Source organism: Myiozetetes cayanensis, unplaced genomic scaffold (genome assembly GCF_022539395.1).
Source record: "Myiozetetes cayanensis isolate MyiCay16 unplaced genomic scaffold, myiCay2020 scf9, whole genome shotgun sequence".
In the NCBI taxonomy this organism is placed as follows: domain Eukaryota; kingdom Metazoa; phylum Chordata; class Aves; order Passeriformes; family Tyrannidae; genus Myiozetetes; species Myiozetetes cayanensis.
In genome coordinates, this window is record NW_026088185.1 from 7,538,176 (window position 1) to 7,561,880 (window position 23,705).

At 40.9% G+C, this 23,705-nt stretch overlaps 1 protein-coding gene across 3 annotated transcripts in view; it reads left to right on the plus strand.

Annotated features, from left to right (window-relative positions):
- Window positions 1-1,757: 1,757 nt before the first annotated feature.
- The window catches only part of MYO1B (myosin IB), a 112,624-nt gene continuing 90,676 nt past the window's right edge, over window positions 1,758-23,705 (plus strand). For all 3 annotated transcript variants that reach the window (XM_050340118.1, XM_050340119.1, XM_050340120.1), the window contains exons 1-2: window positions 1,758-1,907; window positions 17,344-17,484. In XM_050340118.1, coding sequence (XP_050196075.1) covers window positions 17,350-17,484 — 135 coding nt within the window. In that variant the 5' untranslated portion in view covers window positions 1,758-1,907; window positions 17,344-17,349. The remainder of the gene's footprint in view (window positions 1,908-17,343; window positions 17,485-23,705) is intronic.

Consider the following 23,705-nt stretch of genomic DNA (forward strand, 5'->3'; position numbering starts at 1 on the left):
CTTATGATGTTGCTTACTGTTCTGGCTGTGTTGTTGATAAATAGTGTTGACTGCACAGTAATTGCTTTCCTTACTGAAACTTGAATTTAGTTTTCATTTAGATTTGGAGTAGAAGGAAATTACTTCCCCCCCCTCTCATTATTTGGGAAAGAATGCAATAACTGTCTCCCAGAAAGTAAGCTGAGTCATGAGCAAAGCACTCACCTGCATGGAGAACCAGGTGAAAGGACGGGGTCATTATGCTGCTCAGGAATGGTTCTTGCTTGTGCCTCTTTCAAACCACCCCAAACCTAAATTATTCTCCTCAGAATACCTGTATCAGATTGTCACTGTTTCCACAGAACTGAATTTTGACCAAGCCTTCAATTTTTCAGTGAGAAAAACATTCTATTGAAGCAGTTTTTGACCACTTCTAATGAAACCTGTCATTAATTTTACGAATATAAAAAAGTAAGGGCAAGACAAATCTTAGGACCTAAGCATCTGTGCTGAAAATCTACAGATAATAAAATACTGATGAGTCTATGAATCAGTAGGGCTACAGGGCTCTAGTTCCTGGGATTCATCTGAAGGTGGTTTCCAACACTTGCAGTTACAGATTTGAAATATCTCTTTCTATAAACAGGACTACCAAGGAGTATCTCACGTGTAGTATTTACTTTGAAATATCTGAAGCTGAAATAGATATCTATCTCAGAAGAGCGGGCTCAGGGGAGCTGTGGGAAGTGTGCTGGTAACTTGGAATAGGATGAGGCATTCTGCTTTTTAAATGAGAAAGGCTTTTAGAATGCATTTTGCATCTTTACTATGTGGTTCTGATCATATTGAATCTGGTGATATAAACTGGATTTCTTCCACATTCTGAAGAGTTTTGTTGTGTATCTGCAGTTCAGGTCCTCCTCTCGCAGTTATCTAGCCAATGTACGTTCAGCTTATGGTTAAATGGAAGCTTATTGCTGTTTAGAAAGAACTCAGCTTGGAAAAAGCCTGCTTGCAAATATGAGAAAGTAACAAAATGTGGTAATTATTTTCTTAAGAAAAAGGACAAGCACTGAAACTTTTCACACGCGGTATTTCTCCAGGAAGCGTGTCGGTGTAATGTATAGACCTACACACGGTCTCGTCTGCGCGACGGGGAGTTTTCAAGGGGAGTGGGGACTAACATCTCTTCCTTGCACTGAGTCCTAGAGACACGGTATGAGCACAGACCTTTAGGGCTTTTTCTTTTTTTCCCCCGTCTTTTCACACAATGGGGTAGTCGCCCTCCAATGTTGATGGCTCGTGCTTATTCAGGGCAGGATTGGATAGATAAGATATGCTATGCAAAGCTTTGCCGTGAATACGTTCAGTCGAGGAGCTTGCTGAAAAACATTATTGCAGAAATCGAGTGGGAGGTGTTGCCCGGTTTTGTGCTGAAACAGTTAATTGCAATTATTCACCATAGTTTACTGTGAGTCAGTTTCTCTTTTAGTTTGTAAAGGCTTAAGGTGAGCTGTGTGGGGGTAACAAAATGAGCACTTGGTGAGGGGGGGGTGTGACCGTGAGCCGCAGAGCGGGCGGGGCGCGGGGGGGCAGGTGAGGAGGGTCGGGCTGGGAGGGTCCCGGGGCTCGGCGGGGTCCGGGCGGGGCTGAGCGCGGGGGCCGTGCCGGGACCCCCCACCGGGCGGCGCTGCGGGGCCGGGCCGGGCCGGGCCGGGCCGGGCTGGGCTGGGCTGGGCTGGGCTGGGCGGCGGCGCCTCCGCCCCCCGGGCGGGCGGGGAGGGGCCGGGGCTGAGCCCCGCTGCGCTTCTCGGCGCTCCCCTCCGCCAGCTCCTCGGCAGGGCAGGGCTGGGCAGCGTTCGCCGCCGCTCGGGGCGGGAGGCGTCGGGAGGTCGTGGGACGGCGGGCAGCGCCTTTCGGCGGCACAGGTACAGCCTCCCCCGGGACGCCGCACGGCTCCCTTTGTTCTGCGGGACCGGGGCGCTCCGGCAGCCCGGCGCGATGGGGATGGACGGGGTCGGAGCTGCAGCGGCTTGGGATGGTGGTGTGGGGGGCTCGGTGCCCGCTCCTTTGCTCGGTGCCGGGTCCGGGAACCCCTGGGCGCCCCTTCCCCTGGCAGAGCTGCGGCTGCGGGACGCTTTGCGGGCTCTGTGTCTTTCCTTACCATTGAGGGGTGGTTGCGGGCTTGGGGCAGCTTCACTCAGGCACGAACGCTGGTGCGCGCACACGCAGAGACCGTCCGGGGCTCTCACCCCCTCAAATATGAGTGTGTGTGTGTGTGCGCGCGTGTTCTTTCTGGGAAGAGACCGTGGCATCTGTTTCTTCTTGTCTAAAATAATTACCGTGTGTGTGCGGCTTCGCTGAAATCAAAAGAGCGGGCTCGAGTGTAGGGCTCGGGGGGACCGTGGGAAGTGTTCTGGTAACTTGGAACAGGATGAGGGATTTTGCTGTCGGATAATGTTTGGAGAAGAGGCTCGAGGAAGGGCTTTCCAGGGCAGGGTCATTGTCCCGGAGAACTTCCCTGAGGGGACGGGTTGGTATAGCCTCCCAGCGAAGACCGTCTGTCTGCGCCCATGGAAGCTGTTGGGATGCGGTGCAGGACATCTGCTGCCGCTGTGTGTTTTTGGGATGGGCATCCCTTTGTTCCTCGGAGTGGCCAGACTCCCCGGTGGAAAACAATGGCCTTCCTAGCAGAGCCACAGGGGCTGGCGGTCCAGTCACGAAGTGCAGAGGTTCCTCGTCTTGCCGATGGTACCTGTGTGCTCACACGTCTGTGCACACACGTGCTATTTGCTTTTTTGAGTAATTTAAAGCTTTGGAATTTCAGACCATGTCATTACGTCAGTTGCTATGTATTTAATCAGGACCACTGTTCTAAAGGACAAATACAACCGTTAACAAAGTAGAAGCTAACTACTCTTAAAATTTATGTTATAGCAGCTATTTAAAATATAGTTGGATAAAAAGTTACCACTGGAAAATGTAAAGGTCATGTAAAATAGCTGACTTTGCAATTTTTGTGTTGAATCATGAGTCTTCTATATCCATCTGTCCTATTGTTAATTGTGAATTAAGGCTGGCAACAAGCTGCCCGTGCTTCCCTGGATGAATCATCGCTTTGTCAAGCCCTCTGTTAAAAACAAGGCTTTCCCCAAAAGTGTGCAGTGTTAGAGAACAGAAATAGTCCAACTCATCTGTTAAAGTACAGTTCAGTGCTTGGCCACTTTTAAACTTATTAAAGGTAATGATGCTTTTCTCATGATGTGCTTTTATTTCCAGTTGTCCCAGGCCTGAGTTTAAGAATGTCTTCAATTTAGTGCCTAATGCAATGTGGTTTGATTCTGTGTGAAGGCGTAATGGTTGGACCATTCCTGTTATTCCCAAAGTAACATAAGTGCTCCATGTCATGCTGTCATCATTACTGATGTGTTAGGTTGCCGCAAGTTCCCCCATGTCTTTAGGAAAGAGGATGTTTCTGAAACACCTGTGTGGGGTTGAACATCTAAAAAGCTTGTTTCCTCATGGGCACCAGAATGAGTGCTCAAGCAGGGTGAAGGTGAAAGGACTCATGAAAGCATCTTAAATCATAGCAGCTTGCTTTTTTAATTTCCTTTTTTCTTTTTTTTTTCTTCAGTAAGAGACCTTGGTAAATCACACCTGTGGGGAGGAAGTGTTAGAACATGATGCTGGGGGCCGTAGTTTATCTCTGTGTTAGCCCTTTCAAGCATTGTGCAAGACTTGATTTCATTGCTTTTAGAAGGGCAAGTGTACTTTGGAAGCCTACTAGTGCTTCTGAGGGAAGAGAAAAAATTCTGGTAAATGAGAGGAGGAATTGGGAGAGAGAAATTGGAAACATAAGCAAAGCTATTAATTTTTCCCACTGTGCACTCTTTAAGAAATGCTGCTGGCAATATACAGAAGATACTCTGCCTCATGGAAGTGTCATGGACTTGCTTCACACGATCCTCTGAGATCATCTGGTTTCCCTGAGCTCTGTGGGAACAGAAATTCCGAATGTTGGAGTCTGATCTCATCTTCCTTCAGCAGCAGTAACAGCAGTGGCTTGGGAATTGGAGAGGAAGGTGAAGAAAGTGCTAGTGGAACAGAGAACAGCTTAGTTCTCATGTAGGCCAAGCTGGACACTGTTTTTTCTCCTTTCTCTTGCCCTGTGTGGTCAGACAAACACTGACATACCCACCGAAGTTAAGTGCTTGTTGGACTGCTAGGCTTATTTAGCACAGCTTGTTTATCAGACTGTCCTATAAATCTTACCCTATCTTTCATTCATCCCTTTTACTGTACTAGTGAAGAAAAAACTTAATAGAAAGTGGTGACTCGAGTGACTGTATGCATCAAACCTGAGGATTTTCCTGAGTTTGATGTAAGACAAAAATAAAGACATTTTCCTATGTACCTAGTCTTTTAAATTCTCAGAGCCTTCCAAGTAGCCTCCCGTGTTTGTTGGGGGACTACTCGCAAAAATTTTAGGAAGGCTGCAGTAGTGATGACTAGCCCTCGAGTCTGTAACCTGATCCACAGCTTTTTCTCTTCAACCGGGAAAGGAAGTAACAGCTCTTATTACACCCTTATGTAACCTCTCCATTCATATCGTCCAAAAGAAGGAAACCAGAGCTTGATTTCTGATGTCTAAACCAACATCAAGGCATGCTTTGTCATAAAGAACTAGTAAAGAATAACATTAATTTTATTTTGTTTTGCAGAAAAAGGCTAAAACCCACAACCCTCAAAAAAGTTAAACATTTAAATTTTATGCTGCTGGGATAGTGGAAAACTCAACAGCTCTTTTGTCATATGCAGTGAAGTAGCTGTCAAAGAGGATACTGGAAGTGCAACAAGGTTCTTTTTGTGAATCTTTCCTGGTGGGTTTCAGCACTAGTCTCAAAACATTCATCCTTTGCAGTTGTGCCCCAGTTTGCTTGTGGTTATGCTGTTGGGCAAGAGGACCAGGAAAGGAAAATATACCAGGAAGCAAGTAAAAGCATGTATCAAGGAGAAAAAGAGGAGATAATTACAAAGAATAGATGCTGAGCAAAAGAAAGGGTTGGTGGGTGCTATTGGAATTATTTGCTGTAGATTTCTGTGACTGTTGGGGATGGTCCTACACAGGGCTAAGGGTTAGACTCAATGATCCTTGTGGGTCCCTTCCAATTCAGCATGCTCTGTGATTCTGTGACTCTTGATTTTCTAAATACAGCCAGCAAGGAAAGATTCATTTTTCTCTACTGTCAGCAAAAGCAGTTTTTAAAAGTCAGTGACCACAGCCTGGTCAGCTGTGGTAAAAGTTTCCTGGGTCCACAAATATGCTCTGTATGTGAGCTCTCTTGCTGATCAGTTTTGGTTGTGTTTGTTTTTTTTTTTTTTTTTTTTTTTTTTTTTTTTTATTTATTTTTTTTAAATTTTTTTTTTTTTTTTTAAATTTTCCATAATTTTCATAGTTTGTATGCTCTAAAGTGCTACTAGGGATATTTTGAATTATGAATAACTAAACTATAGGTTTTACTACAATAGAAGGAAAACCAGGTAGAGAGCCTGAAAAACATCCCGAAACATTTCTACTCTTCAATGTGTTTTCTTTCTGGAGTCTGTTCTCCTCATGTCTACAAGGAGAGCACTGGTGTTTGAAGATCTTTGTAAGAACTTGGTCTAAGGTAACCAGTTGTATGCACAACAGAGCATATGCTATGTCCTGAGACTGTGCTTTATCATTGCCTCTAACCTTTGGGAACCTGGACCTCAGAAATGAAACGAGGAGACTACTGGGTCATGAGGTGTTGAATTCTGTATCTTGGGAAAGCACAAAGGAAGTTGTGCTTACTCTCTGTATTTTAATGCCTTTGTGTAAAAACAACTTGAAGCCCAGTTAAGGGTGTCCTTTTAGATCAAAGAGGTGTCTTCGAAATCCTTATTGCATAAGGCCTCTTTGGCTGGCACTGGAGTGAGAAGTTAGCTTGCTTTTAGGAGAGCTGTTGAAGGGAGTGAAGATGGAATTAGTCCTCTCCATTGTTCCTCTTTGGAAGAAAATAAGCATGTTAATGTAGAGGCACTGGTGACGCTGGTCAAGCGGTGAAAAGGTGCCATTTCTTCTGGGATTCTGGGGACCAGTTCACTGCCCACTGAATAGCTTTGCTAGAGCTTTGTGTCTGAGGGTGGAGAAAAAAGCTTTTCCTAACAGAGCTCATACTTATCCCATTGGATGTCTAACTAGCAACAGAAATATCAGCTTGGAGAGAGGTCAGCAGGATGGTGCTAGAGGTTGAAACACAGATTATTTCTAGGAATAGTTAAATCTACAAGCTAAACAAGTAATCAGTTGGTTACTTGTGTGTCTGGAGACCCTTCCTAGCTTTTATGTATGAAAGTAGGACTGTGGCTGATGGAGCAGTTGAGCCTTGTTGTTCAGGGTAAGCTAGGGAAGTGCTAATTCCTAGTTAAATTTTGGAGAAGGAAAAACTGTTGTGGAGGAGGTAAAAATGAATCCCTCTATCTATGAAAGAATATTCCTGGTTGTGGTGAGGAAATACCACTGCCGTGATGTACCAGGAATCCTCTGTACAACCTTGGTTAACCCTGCTCAACAAAGATGGGCTCAAATAGGGTAGAGAGCAGAAAAGGGTGATTGGGATGGTCAGGGGGATGGAGAAATCACTGAGAGGGAAATGACCAATACCAGCTATATGTTATTTGGAATAAGGTTCATGAGATGATCCTCCCTAAATATTTTCTTGTCGGGGAGAAAACACGTTTAAATTTAAAAACCAAACCCTAGTAGCATTAGCAAAAGCAAGAAGAAGTGGATTTTAACTGATCATGAATAAATTTAGTCTAGAAATTAGGCACACTGTAAGAACTATTTCTTGTAAAACAGTAGAAGGCTGAAAAATCACACTCCGGAGTAGTACAGTATCGCAGTCATGATTGTAGGATACAGTGGTTTTGGCAGTGGTCTGGAACATGCAGAACATATATAGCTATCATGGCCATTGTTCAGCTCACAGGCTGTCAGGCTGCGGGAGTTAAAAGGGCTCTGGAGATTACCTTCAGTGATCAAAGAGTGCAGGGCTGTGTTAAAAGCAAAGTTCACTCCAGGAGAAACCCTGGAAAATCTTTTGGCAAGCAAGAGTAGAGCTGGAGCTCCTTGTACCTTGTAACAGATTTCTGGAACAGGGGAAGCCTGCCTGTATCTCACGTGAATAGATCTTTTTACGTCCTAAAAACTGCCAGATGATAGTTCTTGCAGAAAACTCAGTAGCTGTGAGTGTTTGTTGAGTTTGTCTGCCATGAGGCTGACTGTTTTCCTTTTGTGTGAGGGAGTTGCTTTCTGTTGATGTTTTAGGAAGGTGTCCCTCACTATAAATCTGTGAAGTGTTTTATTTCATTTGGAAAATCTCTGTTTATCATGCTAGTTGTTAATAAAAACAATGTCTGCTGGTGTACAACTTCATGGATCTCTGGAGAAGAGCAATTACTGTGTGTTGAAATGCAACTTCATGAACTGCTCCCATGGTCCGAAATATCTCTTGATACACAGGAAGAGCTGAAGATACTTTGATGTAGAAATTGATGACTTTTATTCTCTAATTTCAGGTGTCCAACTGAAAATGACTGTTGAGAATGAAAATGACAAAACTGGATATAGTTCAACACTTGTCTAAACAGTTCTTGTAATTAATCTAAGCCTCCTCTTCCCCTAAATAAATGGGGTTTTAGCTTTGGTTTGGGCAAATAATGCTCCCTTTTCCTGCAACACTTGCATCCAAGTTCTTTTATTCCCTCTTTTCATTAAAAAATAGCAGTGTTTTTCTGGACAAAAATTGATGTGCAGAATAGACAGTGATGGCAAATGGTAGGGTGAGACCTTGCACTACTGTTTTACCTTGACAGCTAGTCCTGGGAGAAATGGAACTAATTGAGTCTGACTTCCTGCAGGTTTTTCTCTTGTGATGAATTGACTTGAGAAGAAGTAATAATTTCCATTCGAAGTTTTTCAACAGCTAGGGAATTTTGTGGAGCAGTTTTTCTGCAATGGCTCTGTGGTATTTAATAACGGGTTTGTTCTCCTTACAACCCATGTCTCTAATGGGATGCCTCTGCTCCAATCTCCTCTCTTGCTTGCTTTTAGAGACGTGTGGAAAATCAGCTACTCACTTGTCATTTACTCCTCTGTTCTTTTGAAAAATTCAACATTAGGCATGTGAGAGAGAGTAGATGTATAGACCAAGAAATGTACAGCTGGTCTAATGTGTCTTATTTCTATGAAATACTAGGCTAAAAACATTCCAAACTTTATTTACTAATGTTAAGAGGACCCTGTAGTGAGATTTCCAGGAGGGGAAACTGCAATAGGCAAAAATAAGGTCTCTGGAGTGATGTCCAGATGACTTCTTTTCCTCTTATTGTAAATGGAAAAGAATAGGGGATGGTGTGGAAACACATGGTGCTTTCAGACATTCAAATTTGGGCTTTACCCAGACTTTTACTGCTTGGAAGGGAATATGGGTGCATAGAAAGTTAGACCTTGCTCTGTGGGTAAATCTGTGAGTGCAGTGGTGAGTGCCAGGGGCTCCGGGTATGCTCAGTTGTTGTCGCTGACTTGATGGTGAGTAGACAGGGGCACCAGTGCCTCTCCTGGGATCTGGATTTCCTGAAGCTCCCGATTATAGTTTTGTGTTCGTCTGTGCCCAGTTTTAAGTCTGGTTCAGTGACTGTTGTGATGACTTTGTGGGGCAGCTTTTCCTTCTGCTGTTGGCAGCAGAGTGAAGCTGTTGTGTTACCTGGCCTGTTATTTCATATTCTGCATATCTTCAGGGCTTATCACCGACTGCTTAGCAGGCAACCCACGAAGCATTTGAGGAGAAGATTATCGTGTACTCTGGTATTTTAACCCTGTAGTATTGAGACATCTCTTAGTACCCGCAGTGTAAATTAACGTTCACTCTAGTTGTTCCACCGTCAGCAGTTCTTTTGCATCAAGGCTTGCTCTCTGCCCACGTGCTTGTGTGGAGTGGAAAGTAAAAATCCTATTATAATGAAAGTATAAATGAAAGATCTTGATTACAGTTGATTGCTGGATTGCTCCCAAAGGAGTGAAACCTCAGTTGAAAGAAGTGATTTGACTTTGTGAGGGCTGGTTGTTTTTAAGTAGTATTTTGTGAGGATCTGCTACTGGAAGATTTTTTGAATGCAAGCTCTAGTGCGGTAGCAAGTTACTGGTGTGTGACATACAACAAACAAAGAAGATCCCCCAAAATAAATATAAGCTACGTTGGTTTTGGTGTCCCTGTTCTGCAACAGCTATGCAAACGTAACCTTTGGATTGGGCAGATTCTCCCAAATTGGCAGAAAACTTTGGGCGGCAGCTTGAAAGATTAAGATAATCAGTTTAAAAGGGCACCCACCACTTAGTGGAGTTTGGCTTTCCAATAGTTTAAGAAAATTTTTGTGGGTGTTTTGTTTGTTTGTTTGTTTTATTATTATTTTTTTTTTAAAGAATGAAGGTTTTTCTCTGTGTTCATATTCTGTACTGGCAACTTTTTAGAAAGTCATGTTGTCCCAAGAACATTTTCAGTCTGAAGTCTAGTCTTCGGTTTAGGGAAAGAAGGCAGGACCTTTGACAACTTTTGCTTTGCAGTCGTGTTTTGCTCCTTATTTTGAAAAGATTCAAGGAGATTTAATAAGAAGGTCTATGCCAAAAAGAGACCCCCTTTGTCCCTGAGTATCCCTTTCTGTAGATGTGGACCTGGAATGATTATAAAACGCTGTGGTTCGGCAATGACTAAGAAAAACCTAAATATAAGAAACCACCATGGATCCTGTTTCTGCTGAAGTCAGTGGGAATTTAACCATAATTTGGCCTGCAAACAGCCTGGTTAGTGAAGATCTATTTCCAGATGCCTTGAAAGTGCCCAAGGTGTTTTCCCCACTAAACTGAAGTAATTAAAAAAAGAAAAAGAAAAAAACCCACCCAGACTCCAGAATAACCATTTACAGAAAAAGCTGCTCCACACCTATATTCTTTGAAACCTGTCAATATAATCCAAAAAGTAAAGGAATGATTGCAGGCTTAAAATGAAGTACCAGACATATGTCGATTGTATTTTCACAGCTGCTAAAGAAGAGTGCTTAAGCAGCTTGGAGAGACCCAAATGTTTTTCCCAAAACCTGGTATGACTGTATGACTGATACAGATGAGTTAAAGCAAGGCAGCAAGTTGACTTAGGAAATAATATCAACCCCTGAGTGCGATTACTGGTGGCAGTTATTGTGTTGTGGTTGCAAAATAATTATTAGAAGTAATTGAAGACATTACTGCTGGGACTGTAAAGTAGGAATAGCAGAATAGATATACCCCACAGTCTCTTAGAACAGGTAATATCCATGCTAATGTTATTCAAACCAGTATGAAAAAAATAACAGGAAAAAGCCTTAAAGAAATGCAAACACAACCCCTCATTCCTTCCCCCAGGCCCGTGAATTAGTATTTTTTTTAAGGAAGAGAAGGAGGGCAAAGCTGTATCTTCTACATACATGGCTCATGTGATTTTGGTTTTGTGGTGAGGTACTGTGCACCTCTTAGGTGAAACCAGAGTTGTGCACAGTCTCATTATAATGTGAACAGAGGCACATCTCCTTCACTTTTATGGGACAACTAATTACTACTTAATGTGGGTTGTAGCCAAGCTGACTAAAAACAAAAGAATCCCACAACAAAACAAAAAAACCTTAGTGCCCACCCTCCCCAACCCCTAAAGAACTGCAGCAACAATCAAACCTCTCTCCTCTGCATATGTAAAGGACTTGAGTCCTTTTAATGAAGAAACTTTCAGTCATTGTTTGTCAGGAGGAGATAATGTCCCAGCAAACATTTTGTATATGTCGTAATGAAGTCCAATTATCACGCTACCAGTTTTTCTAAACTGCAATTAAGTCCTCATTGATAAACTATTTAAAAGATGATATTGCTTCACCTGGTTACAGCTGTTTGTTCAACAGTACCTTAAGTGGCCTGATTCTTTCTTGAAAATTACCCAATCTCTACATAAATGTGTGGTAGCAGAGGCCAGTGGAGCATTCGTTTCTCCTATGGAATTCTCTGATCAAATCTTCTGTCATCTAAATTGCAGGTAGTGGTGCGAAACTCTGTCCTAATCTGATATTGCTAAAGAGCTGTTCCCATTTAGCTGATGCTGAATACAAACATTCCTGTGGTCCTAATACAAATATACCCTGTAATGCCGCATTTTATTTTTGTAATTCACCAGAGCTGTTCGTTAAGTACTCAAGGAATCCGGTAACATGCGTAATTTTCAATGCCCACAGAAATTAAAGAGAAGTTGCACAAGGCTTCAAATAATAGCTCTTGCTTGGTAGGTAAGATGTGAGAAACAGTGGCTGATTCAAAAGCTCCAAACTATAAACTCTTTCAGTTTGGAAAACATTGATTTGTTCAGTAGGACTGTGGGGGAAAAAAAGGGAATTCAGAAGCTATTCAGACATTGGCAAAACCAAAAGTGAAGGTGGAGAGCCAGAGGAAGCATTTTAGTTCTTTGAGTGCTTTTACTGCTATTGTGATATCTATTAACATTCCTTCCTGCAGTTTGTCAGTCAGATTTCTCAAGTCCATTTTCTTGCAGGAAGAAACCAAGGGCTGCAACATCATGCTGTTTTCTGCATGCTCTTTTTTTCAGCACGTTGATAGCGTCAGAGCAACATCTGTGAGCAGTCACAGCTGGGCAGGAGGGTGCAGGTGTCCCTGGCTGACCACAGCCAGACAGCAGATGCTGAGTGCGTTGCTCTCCTGAAGCATCCAGAGACTAAAAAGTTAGGGGGTCAGGAAGGAAAGCAAGGATTTCCTTAGGATGATATCAATGTTTTTTCACACATACTGATGTCGGGAAATCTAGCTCTGAGTGAGAAGGGCATTGTAATAGTTCAGCTGCAGAGTCTACCTCAGTTTACCTGGAGAACCAGCACAAGGTGTTGCCAATGAACTTGTGCTTTCTGGGCAGCAGTCAGAGACTGGTGAGATGCAGGATGTGCTGGGCAGCAGAACAGGATAAGTTTAAATCCTGCCTCCTGATAAATTGGTACTTCGGCTTTTCATGGGCAGTTTGAGATTATGGTTGCAGTGCCTTTCGGTTTTGTTTTGTACAGATAATGACACTATGTCTGTGGCTGCTTTTTGCAGCAGTGGCCTGTCAGTGTCCCCACTCTGTGTGGGCTGATTGCTCCCTGACAGAGAAAGCAGGGAACGAGTGAGCAAACATAATTACAGTCTGATGGGGGCTCAGGATCAGACCTGGAACATGAAATCAGTTTGAACTCTGCTATTGAATTACTGATGTTGTACATTTTCTCTGTTAAGACTTATAAAAGAAAAAAAGGGGTTATTTTCTTCAGTGAGTTGGTTGCAGTGAAACCAAAGGCTTGAGGTTTTTTTGTTTTTAAGTAGTCTGAGCTTGAAGCATATGTGAGTACATCTGTGTAATTTTGATGGTAGGGAAATTGTCCTTTTGCTACAATGCCAGGAAAGAAATGAAACAAACCACCTCTACATCCAACGATAGTTCCTGTGGAGCAAACACTAAGTGTGTGATACAGACGGCACAGCTGTAGGAAGCTGCTGACAATTGTTGCTGCTCTGCTCGAGGGTGATGTGGAAAACCTCAGCCAATTCCGTAATATACTGTATGCCAATAACAGGGTATTACTTCATTTCCCCCACAGAGAATGTGTGCATTTTATTATATGAGGCTTTGGGGAATTTACCTATTCTCCATATCATCTTCTATTTATAGTTCTCATTAGCTGTTGTTTCAGAATGGCTGATGATAGGGCTGCTGTGGCTGTGGGTTAGTGTGATTATTTTTAATTTGCTATCTTTGTGGCCAAGAGGGGCAATAAGGTTATAGATTGAACTGGCCTAGCTGGGTGGTATTCCCAGGCACTGCAAATAGTAGATACAACAGTCTGTTTTAAAAGGCTCTTTGTAGTGTGGGAGTGTGTGGATGAAAGCATTTTGAAGACATAGCCTGCCCAGCACTTCTCCTCCCGAGCATGTTGTCCAACATAAAATAGATCAAACTGTGAAGGATTACTGAATAATCTCTTTTTATTTTTCTGAGAATGGAAATGTGTTGAGAATGTTCTCACTTTGGGATAAGAAAGGTAAATCAGGAGAAGCCTGAAGTGGTAAGTGGGTGTGGGAGAGATCAGGGAATTTTGAAGGAAGAATCTTAATTTGCAGACTGCAAGCATTAGAATTTTAGTTGGGTTTTTCCTATTTCTGAGCTAATTTGTTGCTATATTAATAACTTGCAGCAGTAATCTTTATACACTTGTTTTTCTTGATGCTAGCAAAATGAGATGTTACAGTCACAAAAGTGTTATAAGTAAAATGAAACTGAGTTGAAATATAGTAATAAAAATTTATTGAAGATTTATAGAAAAGGCAAATAAGCAAAACAGCATGCTGGGTGGCCGAGGAGTCTCCTGCTCCACTCACGGCACGCAAGTGTAGTGAACAAAATCAGTAACTTTTATTCTCTTATTAGTTCCCCTCCTATAGTTACTTGTTCTCCTTCTATTGGATCTGAGTTTGCAGGTCTGGTTCTGGTTGGTTTCTTTGCAAGTCCGTCTTAGTTGCCAGGTGCTTTCCTGTCCATAGTTTCAATCAGTCCTTAGACCTTGAGGCCTAGTATGCAGGCATCTCTAGATGTCCATCTTGGATACTCTGTATTGTTTCAGTTCCTGACTCTTTGGTCCTTGTCCTTCTTTCCTTTACTTTATGCGTGTTGTGAGACAATAAGCTTTTTATAAAAGTAAGATACAAAATACTTACTCAGTAAAACACAATAATTTGTCTTTCCAGCTTAAGAATTGCAAGCTGCATGACTATTAGCTTAACCATTCTGTAACTTACAGTCTCCCAATCTTAACAGAACATTGATTATAATAACATATATATGTATATAAGAATATAACATGCACTATAATTTAATGAGTAAACTAGTACTACTAATTTGATGAGTAAATTTAACTACTACTACTTATTACAAAAGCAAGGTATTATGTAAATTGAGGGAGTACCACTTATATTTTTAGGTTACTTTTTATTGAATTTCCGGTTTGAAGTTGCAGCACAGTTCAAATAGAGCCTCACAGCAGTACCTCTGTCCACCTTCCACCATTCAGCAGTCTTCATTTGAAAAACACCAGAAGTGTTGTTGTTTGATAGGACATGACCTGTTATGGTTCTTTCCTCAAACCCAATTTCCTGTTTCCTGGTGTTTGCTCTGTCACCAGCACAGCTGTGGCTTTGGTCACTCCTGCTCTCTCAGGCACTGGGAGCGGGTTTTGGTCCTGTTCCTCTCATAGCTTTGGCTCTTGAAAATGATTCTTGAGAAACATTCATCTTTTTAGAGGTGCATGAATACAGGCACAGGCAAAAGTCACCTAGTTTTTTGTACTGCTCTCCAAACTCTGGTGCACAGGCTGTCACCAGTGCTGATGGGAAAAGAATTCCAGCTGCAAGACATCTTTGAGTATATGACAAATACAAATAGTTGGATGTGAATTTGGATTGACTTTCTGAGCTTTTTCTGAAGTTTAGCCATGTAATGTTGCAAGGGTTTGATTATTTTTTTTCCTGTGTAATGTACTGATTTTTGACATGTTTTTTTAAAAACTACTCTAAAAATGGGTATTTGGTATTTTGAAGGTGCTGTGTATACTGATCTTCTACTGAAGATCTAGTAGATAAAGTTATTAATTCAATTCTATCTCATTGTATATAACATATGTTTAAACATCGTTGGCTTTTCTAAACAGTACTTTTTCCCCCACTTGTTACCTTAGATAGGCAACCAAATTATCCCACAAGCTTACTGGATTTTCCTTTGTTGTTACCTAAACCAGAGCAGGAATTATGATTGGATTCCCCCAAAGTGGAGGCTGACAATACTGGTATGGCAGAATACTCTTTCATACATAAGTGCATGAGATAATCTTCAGTGAGTATTTTGCAAAGGCGAAGCTATTGCAAATGATTTTGAGCAGTCAATGTTAAACAAGATGTTTCTCGTATTGTCCAATTTTTTCCTCATTTATGTTTGTCTTATCTTCTAACTCGCAAGTTAATGGAAATATTTTAGCCATAGTATGCTGTAAATTATTGTGGAAAAGCAAGCTGAAAATTGATCTTTGACCATAAAACTGAACCTTTCAAATATATTGATAAATTAATATTTGTCATACAGTTTTTTCATTTGTAATACAACTTTTTCATCCAACTTAGTAGTAGATATAGTGTCTTTGTGCACCTCTTCTGCAAAATGTGCCACTGAGCTTGGGAATACATGAATATTCTTGATGGGTTTGGCTGCTCTTGGTCCTGAAATTCCTGAGCAATGATGCATGAAGTGTGGTAGGTGGTATGTGATTTCACAATGGTAGATGAGGTATGCTACTTAGAACCTAAATTGTAGGTTGGAATTGCCCTTATTAGGATTTTTGTGTTGGCTTCTTTTATATATTTGGCCACAAACCCAATATTTAATAAGTTCCATACTTGAGAAAGGCTTTATTTTTTCAGCCTTCAAAAATTATTTGAGCATTAGTTGATGTATGGGAAGTAATTAGGTCTCTGAAACAAGACTGGTAGTTTAAAGAATTTGTCCTAATGGGATGCAGAAGTTGAAGTGGTACCTCTGAAAAGATTCTGTAAATGTTTAAAATTTTTTTGGTGATTCAGAGAGGTGAACTTTTAAGAGTAAAAGTATCTTTCTCTACAAAAATATTTGCTCAGTGTTTTTGTTTAAAATAAATGCTCTTTTGTTTGTTTAGCAGAGTTGACTCAGCTTTGGTTGGTTACCATAGTTCAACACTGTTTTTGAATTTCCATGTGAATTTCTATTAATTCCCAGGCTTGTTTCAGGTTTTGGGGGTCTTGTTGTATGACTTCTGTCAGCTGCCTGTGGAGCTGTGCTTCTCTTCGTTGAATTTGGAAAAACATCAAGCACGACTTAAGTTTTGATCTAATATCCCTCAAATGTCACTCACTGCTGAAAAACATCAAATAACATGTAGTAACTTAGTGGCTGTGGGCAGAAGGAAGAGATAAAAGAATTTGCTTATTTTAAATTACTTATCTGATGGAGAGCTACTATGGCAAGGTAATGCTGATTGGATAAGGTAATACCTGCTCAGCAGCATTTTGGAAAACAAGAGGGGATACAAGGAAAGCCTGATGGCAGTTCATGGCTGGGGGGGTAGAGCAGACTGGTTCAGCTGTTTAGTGTACCTGTGCAGTAGCTAGTTCTTGTTTTGTGTGGTCAGCAGAGTTGTTCTCTCACCTCTGGTTCCCTGTTTACCTCCTGCCGCTGTGAATCTGTTCATTTTTCAGTCTCATCACGAAAACTTAAAGCTGCAACTGTGTGCCTGGAGTTCTTGAGGAGCTCAGTGATCTTTTGTAGCGTTTGGATTGGAAGGGTAAAAGGCTGGGAGGATCAAATAAATGTCAAGTTTTGACCTGACCTTAACTTCTTTGTCTAAATTACTTCCTTTATCAGACTTGGTTTCTTTGTTTGATCCTGGTCCTCTGTTTAAGCCCAGCTTCTGACTTTTGCCACTGCAGTTGTATAGATGCAGGGTCTTCATTTGTCAGCTGGATTGTTGCTGCCCCATGAAAGTGCTCCCTTAAGCAATAAAGTTACAAATAAATCTGTGACTTAATTGAGTCTGATTAGGAAATGAAGTAATTTGGTAGCTTCAAGTAACCAAGAGCAGTACTGTAGTAGAATATAGGCACTCTAGAGTACAGGATTCATTAATTAAGATCAAATAGTGTGGTTTTTGTCTCGGAGTGGGTTCACTTATTTGGTTTCCATTTCAAAGTTGATGGAGTTGTAGAAATGCAAGTAAGGGCGAGAAAGAAATTCAGATTAGGGTACTGACAAATTTAAACCCTAGTTTGAACATCTTGGTGAAGCTTTTGATAAAATGTGGGTTTGCGACACTTGAACACTGTGTTGAAGTTGTCCGAAAAATCTGGTTGTGATGCCCACTGGAATAATCATTCCTGTTTCTTGCAGTTTCACATTTAATATATGGCGGACCAGAAGGCATTGTTGACAATTGGAAGTTAAATTTTTGGAGTTGTGTGGGCTACCTGGATAGAAGCAATGTCTTTGAGAATGTTCCTTGGAAAAATAATTTTAAAGTAGTGTCATTCGATGGGCTTTTAACTTTTATTCTTTAAGTAGTGTTACTAGATAATATCTGTGAATAACTGGAATAACTTTCAGCTAACTTAACTCTTTGTTTTATTCTTGTTTCTTTATTTTCCAGGAGGAAATGGCCAAAATGGAAGTCAAGACATCACTTTTAGATGACATGATAGGGGTGGGAGATATGGTTCTTTTAGAGCCACTTAATGAAGATTCATTCATCAATAATCTGAAAAAGCGCTTTGATCACAATGAAGTTTATGTGAGTATATGTTAAGAAATAACATCCTATGGGGAACTGTTTTGTCATTCTTAAGATATGTGTTTATTTATAAGGATACACATAGACAAATGCCTGAATATTATCTATTGTATTAGAGATGTTTTAAACCTTATTTGTGCTGTAGTCTTTCCCGTGCTGCATTGTTTGCGTTTGATCTTTCCCATCTGGGATATTTTTCCATTTTCTTTTTCCCATTGTGCGGCATGGGGGACTTCTAATTTTCATTAAGAACACTTCCAGAACTGCTGCTGACAATAACTTTGATACTGATGTTGTCAGAGGACATTCCAGTTATAAATAATTCACTTACAGGGAAGGCACTTCCAGGATGTTAGAGCAGGTTGAAGTAGGAACAATGCATGCTTAGAATATGCTAAGGCTAACTTAAATGTGTTGCCTGCTATCTTTGATTTGCAAAAGGGTTGTGTTTATTAGAATGACTGTATTTTAAACTAGATACAATGAGCTTGGGTATATGTGGAAGTAATCAAAATCTTCAGGGATATTAATCTCTGAGTGATGATCAACAGGAGAGATGTTGTAAACTGGCAATTGAAACATAGGCAGGGAATAAAGAGGCAAATTGTGATTCCGGTTAAACCTTTAATTTCCTTTTCCATCTTGGTTCCAGTTTTGCTAAAATGTGCACAGTCTTGTATCTGTTTTCCTGTTTGAGCTGTGTGGACTTAATGATATGTAGAAACTTTCCAAGGCTGCTGGTGAAAGATAAGTCTTTTAAGAGTAAAAGCTGAAATATTTAAGCCAAAGTATAGCTATGATCTGCAAGCAATTGTGTCTACAGCTTATTACAATCAAATAGATATGTTCTGTACTTAATTATAATTTAGCCCTCCCCCAGTTTTAATTTTTAGTGTGATTATACTTTTCCTTCTTGCTAAGCATTTGAACCTTTGTGGTCTCATTATACCTTCTCCTTTCCATCCTCCAGTATGGGAGGGTCTGTGCTATTTTTGTTTGCTTCTTCTATCCCTTATAGTCTGTGCTTTTGTATCTCTACTGTCTCATCTTTCTTCCCAAATAATTTCTCTGTTCAGCCATGCCTGTTCCCTTTCTGTAGTTAGGTTGGTAATACACAGTTACATCCAACTGCTATTGTATCACCTCTACTGGTTTGCTCCTTCAGTTTAACCTGACAAATTAAACAGAAAATGAGAATAAGACAAGGACTCTCAGTATCCGTTAAAACCTTGGAGAGGAAACCAGAACAATATGTATTTGTGGGAAGATTTCTTCCACAATGCTTTAAAAAAAAAATCTTCCTGATACCTTTGAGAGTTACATTTGGAAAACTTTGTGTCAAATTTTCCTTGTTCCTTGAAGATGTGTTCTGTTCCTTATTGATAACCCTTCGATGTTCGTACAGGCAGATAGATACCAGACTTCTCTTTTGTGCTCTTTCATCTTGCCAAAAGGCGGGTCCTCCATATTCAAAAACTGCAGTCACTGCCTCTTATAGGACTCAGAGGCTTTTTCTTTTTTTTCCCAGTCAGTGACTTGTATAACTAACATTTCCCCCATCAGTTTTAGGGTTAATGCTATATTCCTAATGCCTACAGTAAAAGTGGGTGATAATGAATCACTTCATTCCACTTTAGCTCAAGATAATATGAAGGGAAAGAGAAGGAAAGGGAGCTATTTTCCCAGAGAGTAAGGAAGACAGTACCACTGCCCAATCTTTGGGTCATATTTGAAAGTTTTACTTAAAGCATTAAGGATACAAACATGTTCTGTGAGGGCACCCTAAATTATGTAGTCTCTTAAGAAGGGTTGTTATAAGTCATATGGATTTCTTAGGGGTTTTTTTACTGTAAACTACTATGGATTGCAAAGTATTTAATTACACATTTCTGCTTAATTCAGACTGAATAGTTTTTCCATGAAATACATTTGTTTGAATGACAAATGGGTATTCTGTTTTGCCGACAACTGTGTTCAGACACTGTTCTTTGAGATGGTGACAATGAAGTATGTATTTCCCCCAGTTTCTGATTTGGCTGGGCCTGGCACTTACATGCAATGTAATTAGCTGAATTACGTGCTTTGGTAGGTGATATGAGATGTCACTTTTCTCTTGCAGTGTAGGATCCTTTGCATTGCAGGTGGGAAAGCCTAGTACTTAAATGTGCTCTGTTAAGAAGTGTGAACTGCTACCAAAACCAAAACTTTTTTATTTCTTTTTAATCATTCCCTTGTAGTTTTTGCTCTACCATTTACCCTTTTTCTCTGCAGGTTTGTTTGATCATGTGATTTATTTTTTTAAGGTCTTTCAGGTACTGTCTGTGAATGTACAATATGAAGGCAAAATGTTGCAGATCTTTACTAGTATTAAAATACTCACTACATCAGTGGTGGAAAGAATTAATGTTTATGCCTGTGCCTCATGCTGCTACCAAGTATGCATGTTACTTGGTTTGGGATACTGTGTGGTTTTATTTACCAAATCACTTGAGGAGTATTATCTCCTTACCGTGTCAGTTGAGTTCTGCTGCCCTGCAAATTTCATGCTACTGTTGCATATTTTAAAAAAACTTGTAAAACAGTAACACTTGGAATGGTGCTCACTGTACCAACCACATTAATTTTCAAGTACAAACTCTCCTCTACCTTCTTCATATTTCCACCTACTGTCGTCTCCCCAGTTTCAGTCATGACAACTACAGTTTGTGTTTCTAATTTTAAACTCTGGTGAGGACAATGAAGACTCTGTTAGACCTGGAAGTAGTGCTTGTTTTACTGTGTGAAATCTGTCATTTGCATGCTGTCTTGGGGAAAGCCAATTGCACTGTTAAAGAGCTACCTTAGGTGCTTAAGTAACCAATAGTGCAGATTTCTGCAGCTCCAACAAGCTACATACAGAAACAGGAATGGATCTGTCCTTTAATGGCTCAGCTGTGGGCTTAAGTTCAGTCCTCATGTCAGTGCTCTATTCTAGGTATTACCAGAAATTGTATCCAGGTTTAAAGAATGAAGTCAAACTGAAGCTGTGTGAACAGAAATGTTTCTCAGCAGTAAACCAGGCTTACTCAACGTCAATTTCTAAGCAGTTTCCTGCAGACTGAAGGGTGTATCTGTGCTACATATGTTAGTTTTAAAATGGAGTTACAGTTATAACCTTCAGAAGAGTTTCTTGTGAGGAACAAGACATGCAACATGCATAGCTTTGAAAATGCTTTGGTTGGCCAGATGTTGCATGATTGTGTTAGCCAGTCTTGGTAGGTAAACCAATTAAGGGGACTTATAAGAGTGATGGGGACAAACATTTTAGTAAAGTCTAGTGTAATAGGATGAAGGATATTGGTTTCAAACTAAAAGAGGGTAGATTTAGACTAGATAATAAGGAAGAAATTTTTATTATGATGAGGGTGATGAAACACTGGAACAGGTTGCCCAGAGTGGTGGTAGGTACCCCATCTCTGGAAACATTCAAAGTCAGCTTGGGGCTGGGCTCTGCTTGATGCCTCTGCTTATTGCAGGGGGGTTGAACTCTAGAGACCTTTAAATATCCCTTCCAACCCAAACTATTCTGTGATTCTATGAAAAGTGAGTCAGATCGAGCCATCAGTGAACAATGCCAAATCTCTCCCCATAGCCAAAGATGACAAGATAGTTGGGCTCATTCCACAGAACACTTTTTTTTTTTTTTCCCGAGTCTCTTTCACAGTTATGTTTGATGCTGAATGTTTGATGTTGGAGATCTTAGTGCCAACTCCCCAACTCCATTTACCTCTTTGAAATTCTACTCTGTAAGAGCTCCCCTAGCAAATGCATTCAGATCTGGATCCTCTGATGGTCCTTTTGTATCATCCCGGGCATGTTCACTGTAAGTCCTTTCAGAACCTTAGCTAAGTTTCATGCCATGGTGCAAACAGGGTAAGAAGTGTACTCCTAACTATTAGGGAACAGACTGCGGCTTGATTACCTGTTGTTCAATTTTATGTGTGTTTGATGGAAAGTTTAATAGACTTGGGTGTTGTGTTACATACCAGAGCGCAAAGCTGGAGGCTGTGCCTATAAAAATAAGCATGAAGGCTGGTGGAGCTGGAGTTTGGCCAAATATTCTACTAAAGGCCATCACATTCTGCAGTAATCTCATGCTGAGTGGCTTTGGGGGGCAGGGAGGGCTCATTGGGTAACATGCATTAATTGGAAATGGGAATCTTGGAGGTTAGTCATGTCTGGAAATGTCTGAGGTATGTCTGACCAAGAAAAATCTCATTAGAAAGCTGTAATTGTTTATTATATTGTTTTTGCAACTCTTAAACTTTTCATTGATAAAATTTGCATCGCTGTTCCACAAAAGTTCTTTTCTGTAACTATTGGTAACCAAAGCCCGTGAGAGTTTTTCGTTAACTTTGCAAAGTAAAAAGTGGCTCATGGGCAATGCAGTTAGCAAGTAGAAAAAAATCCCACGATGCTGATTATTGGAAGGTTCTAGGGAGCAGTTTGTCAGTTAAAATGTGTGCCCTAGAGACCTCATGGAAAACTTTAAATACATTCGTAAAATTCAGTTTGTGTGTGACTGCTGAATTTTTGACTTTTGCTGTTGAACTCCCTCCCTTAACTTTTTATTTTATTTTTTCTAAGTTGGCTGAAATATGCTCATCCAATCCAGCTCAGCAATAATTTTTCCTTTGTATTTTGGGAGGCAGACAAATGGGAGAGGGGCATCTGTCTATATGTGCATTTGCAGTGACTTATGAATGGTAGAGATTTGGGATAAAATGTAGTGTATGTGTTGGTCTGAAACTAGGTTTATTGCTTTGTGAGGCGTGTGGAAGTGTCAAGGGAGGTGTGAGGAGTCTGGAGGGGAGTGGAGCTGCGTAGGCTCATGGGAGTCAGCCTTTAGAGGTCAGATAGAGCTTTATTCTGCTGCCCTGCACATTTTTCCCCACAGTTATGTTGTTTCTTGAAGTCTTCCCAAATTTGCAGAGGTCAACATTTTGTTCCTTACAAGAAAATGTTTGTTTGCTTTTTTGTTCTTACAACAGAACAGAATCTTTCTCTGATGTCAGCGTTTAATTTGTATTTTCTGGTGCGTGGAGTCTGTGGGCTGCTTTGGGCAGGAACAGCCTTATGTTACTGAACATTTGTTGTTTTATCACTGAAACATTAAATATCTTGCATTCCAGTGTAATAACTCAGTTTTATCTGTTTGAGGTACCATCCTTGTGGCTGCCTCCTGCTGGTATGGCTCTTCTGGTGTCCTTGTTTCACAGACTTATCTGCTTCCTGTTGATCCCTATTTTAATATTTTAGGGGGAACCTTTTTGTTTCTGACATGCCTTTACTCCACTGTGTCTGTATTATTGATTCATCCCTTTTTCAGCTACCTTACAGTATTTAGGACTTCACTGAATTTCTGTCAAGCATAGGTGCTTTGTTCCTGCCGCACTCATACCTGCTATTCCAGATGCTGCATTATGAAAGAGTAGAGTAGGGAACAGAATTATGTGAATGAGACCAATTGTCCTGGTCTGCATCAGCCTTGTGTGACCATCTCTCGATATAACTCCATTGCTGCTGTGAAGAACAGAATGTTGTGGTATTGGGAAACAGAAATGCAGCTTGCTGGGAAAATCTTTGTGGTAATAGTGACCGAGTGATTGTTGAAGTTCAATTTTCTTCTCAATTTAATTACCTTCTGATGTCAGCACGATCATGTACGTCTCTAGTATGCTGTTGTTGAGGCCAGGTGGAGTCCTTCGTTGGGTTTTAATGAGGGTTGTTGTCCCCTGTGGTTTTGGTATGTCCTGGTTGTGTGGTTGTGTTGGTTGGTAGCTGCTCTGTGCTTTGCTGCTCCTGCAGCAACATGCAGAAGAATCTTTCCTCCTGCCAGATCTGACCCTGCTCTCTTGTACTTTCATGTATTTACTTGTGTTTATCCAACAAGTCCAGCCTGGGCTGCTGGTCTTCCTTCGGGAGTTTGAGGAGTGGCAGGTGTGGTGACTGAATAGTTTCTTAAAGGCAGGATGGTTTGAGAGCTGGAGCAGAGCAACCATCCATCCATCCTGTGATGGGAGCCCAGGGGACCTGAGTTTCCTCCCAGCTCCTTCTCTTCCTCCCTTGGGGAATGCCTGTGTCAGTTTGAGCAATTTTCCCATCAGTGCCTCAACAGTTTTACCCTTTGAGGGAAGCTATTGAGTTGTAGTAATAATATTGTTGCAGCTGCCACAGGCTAG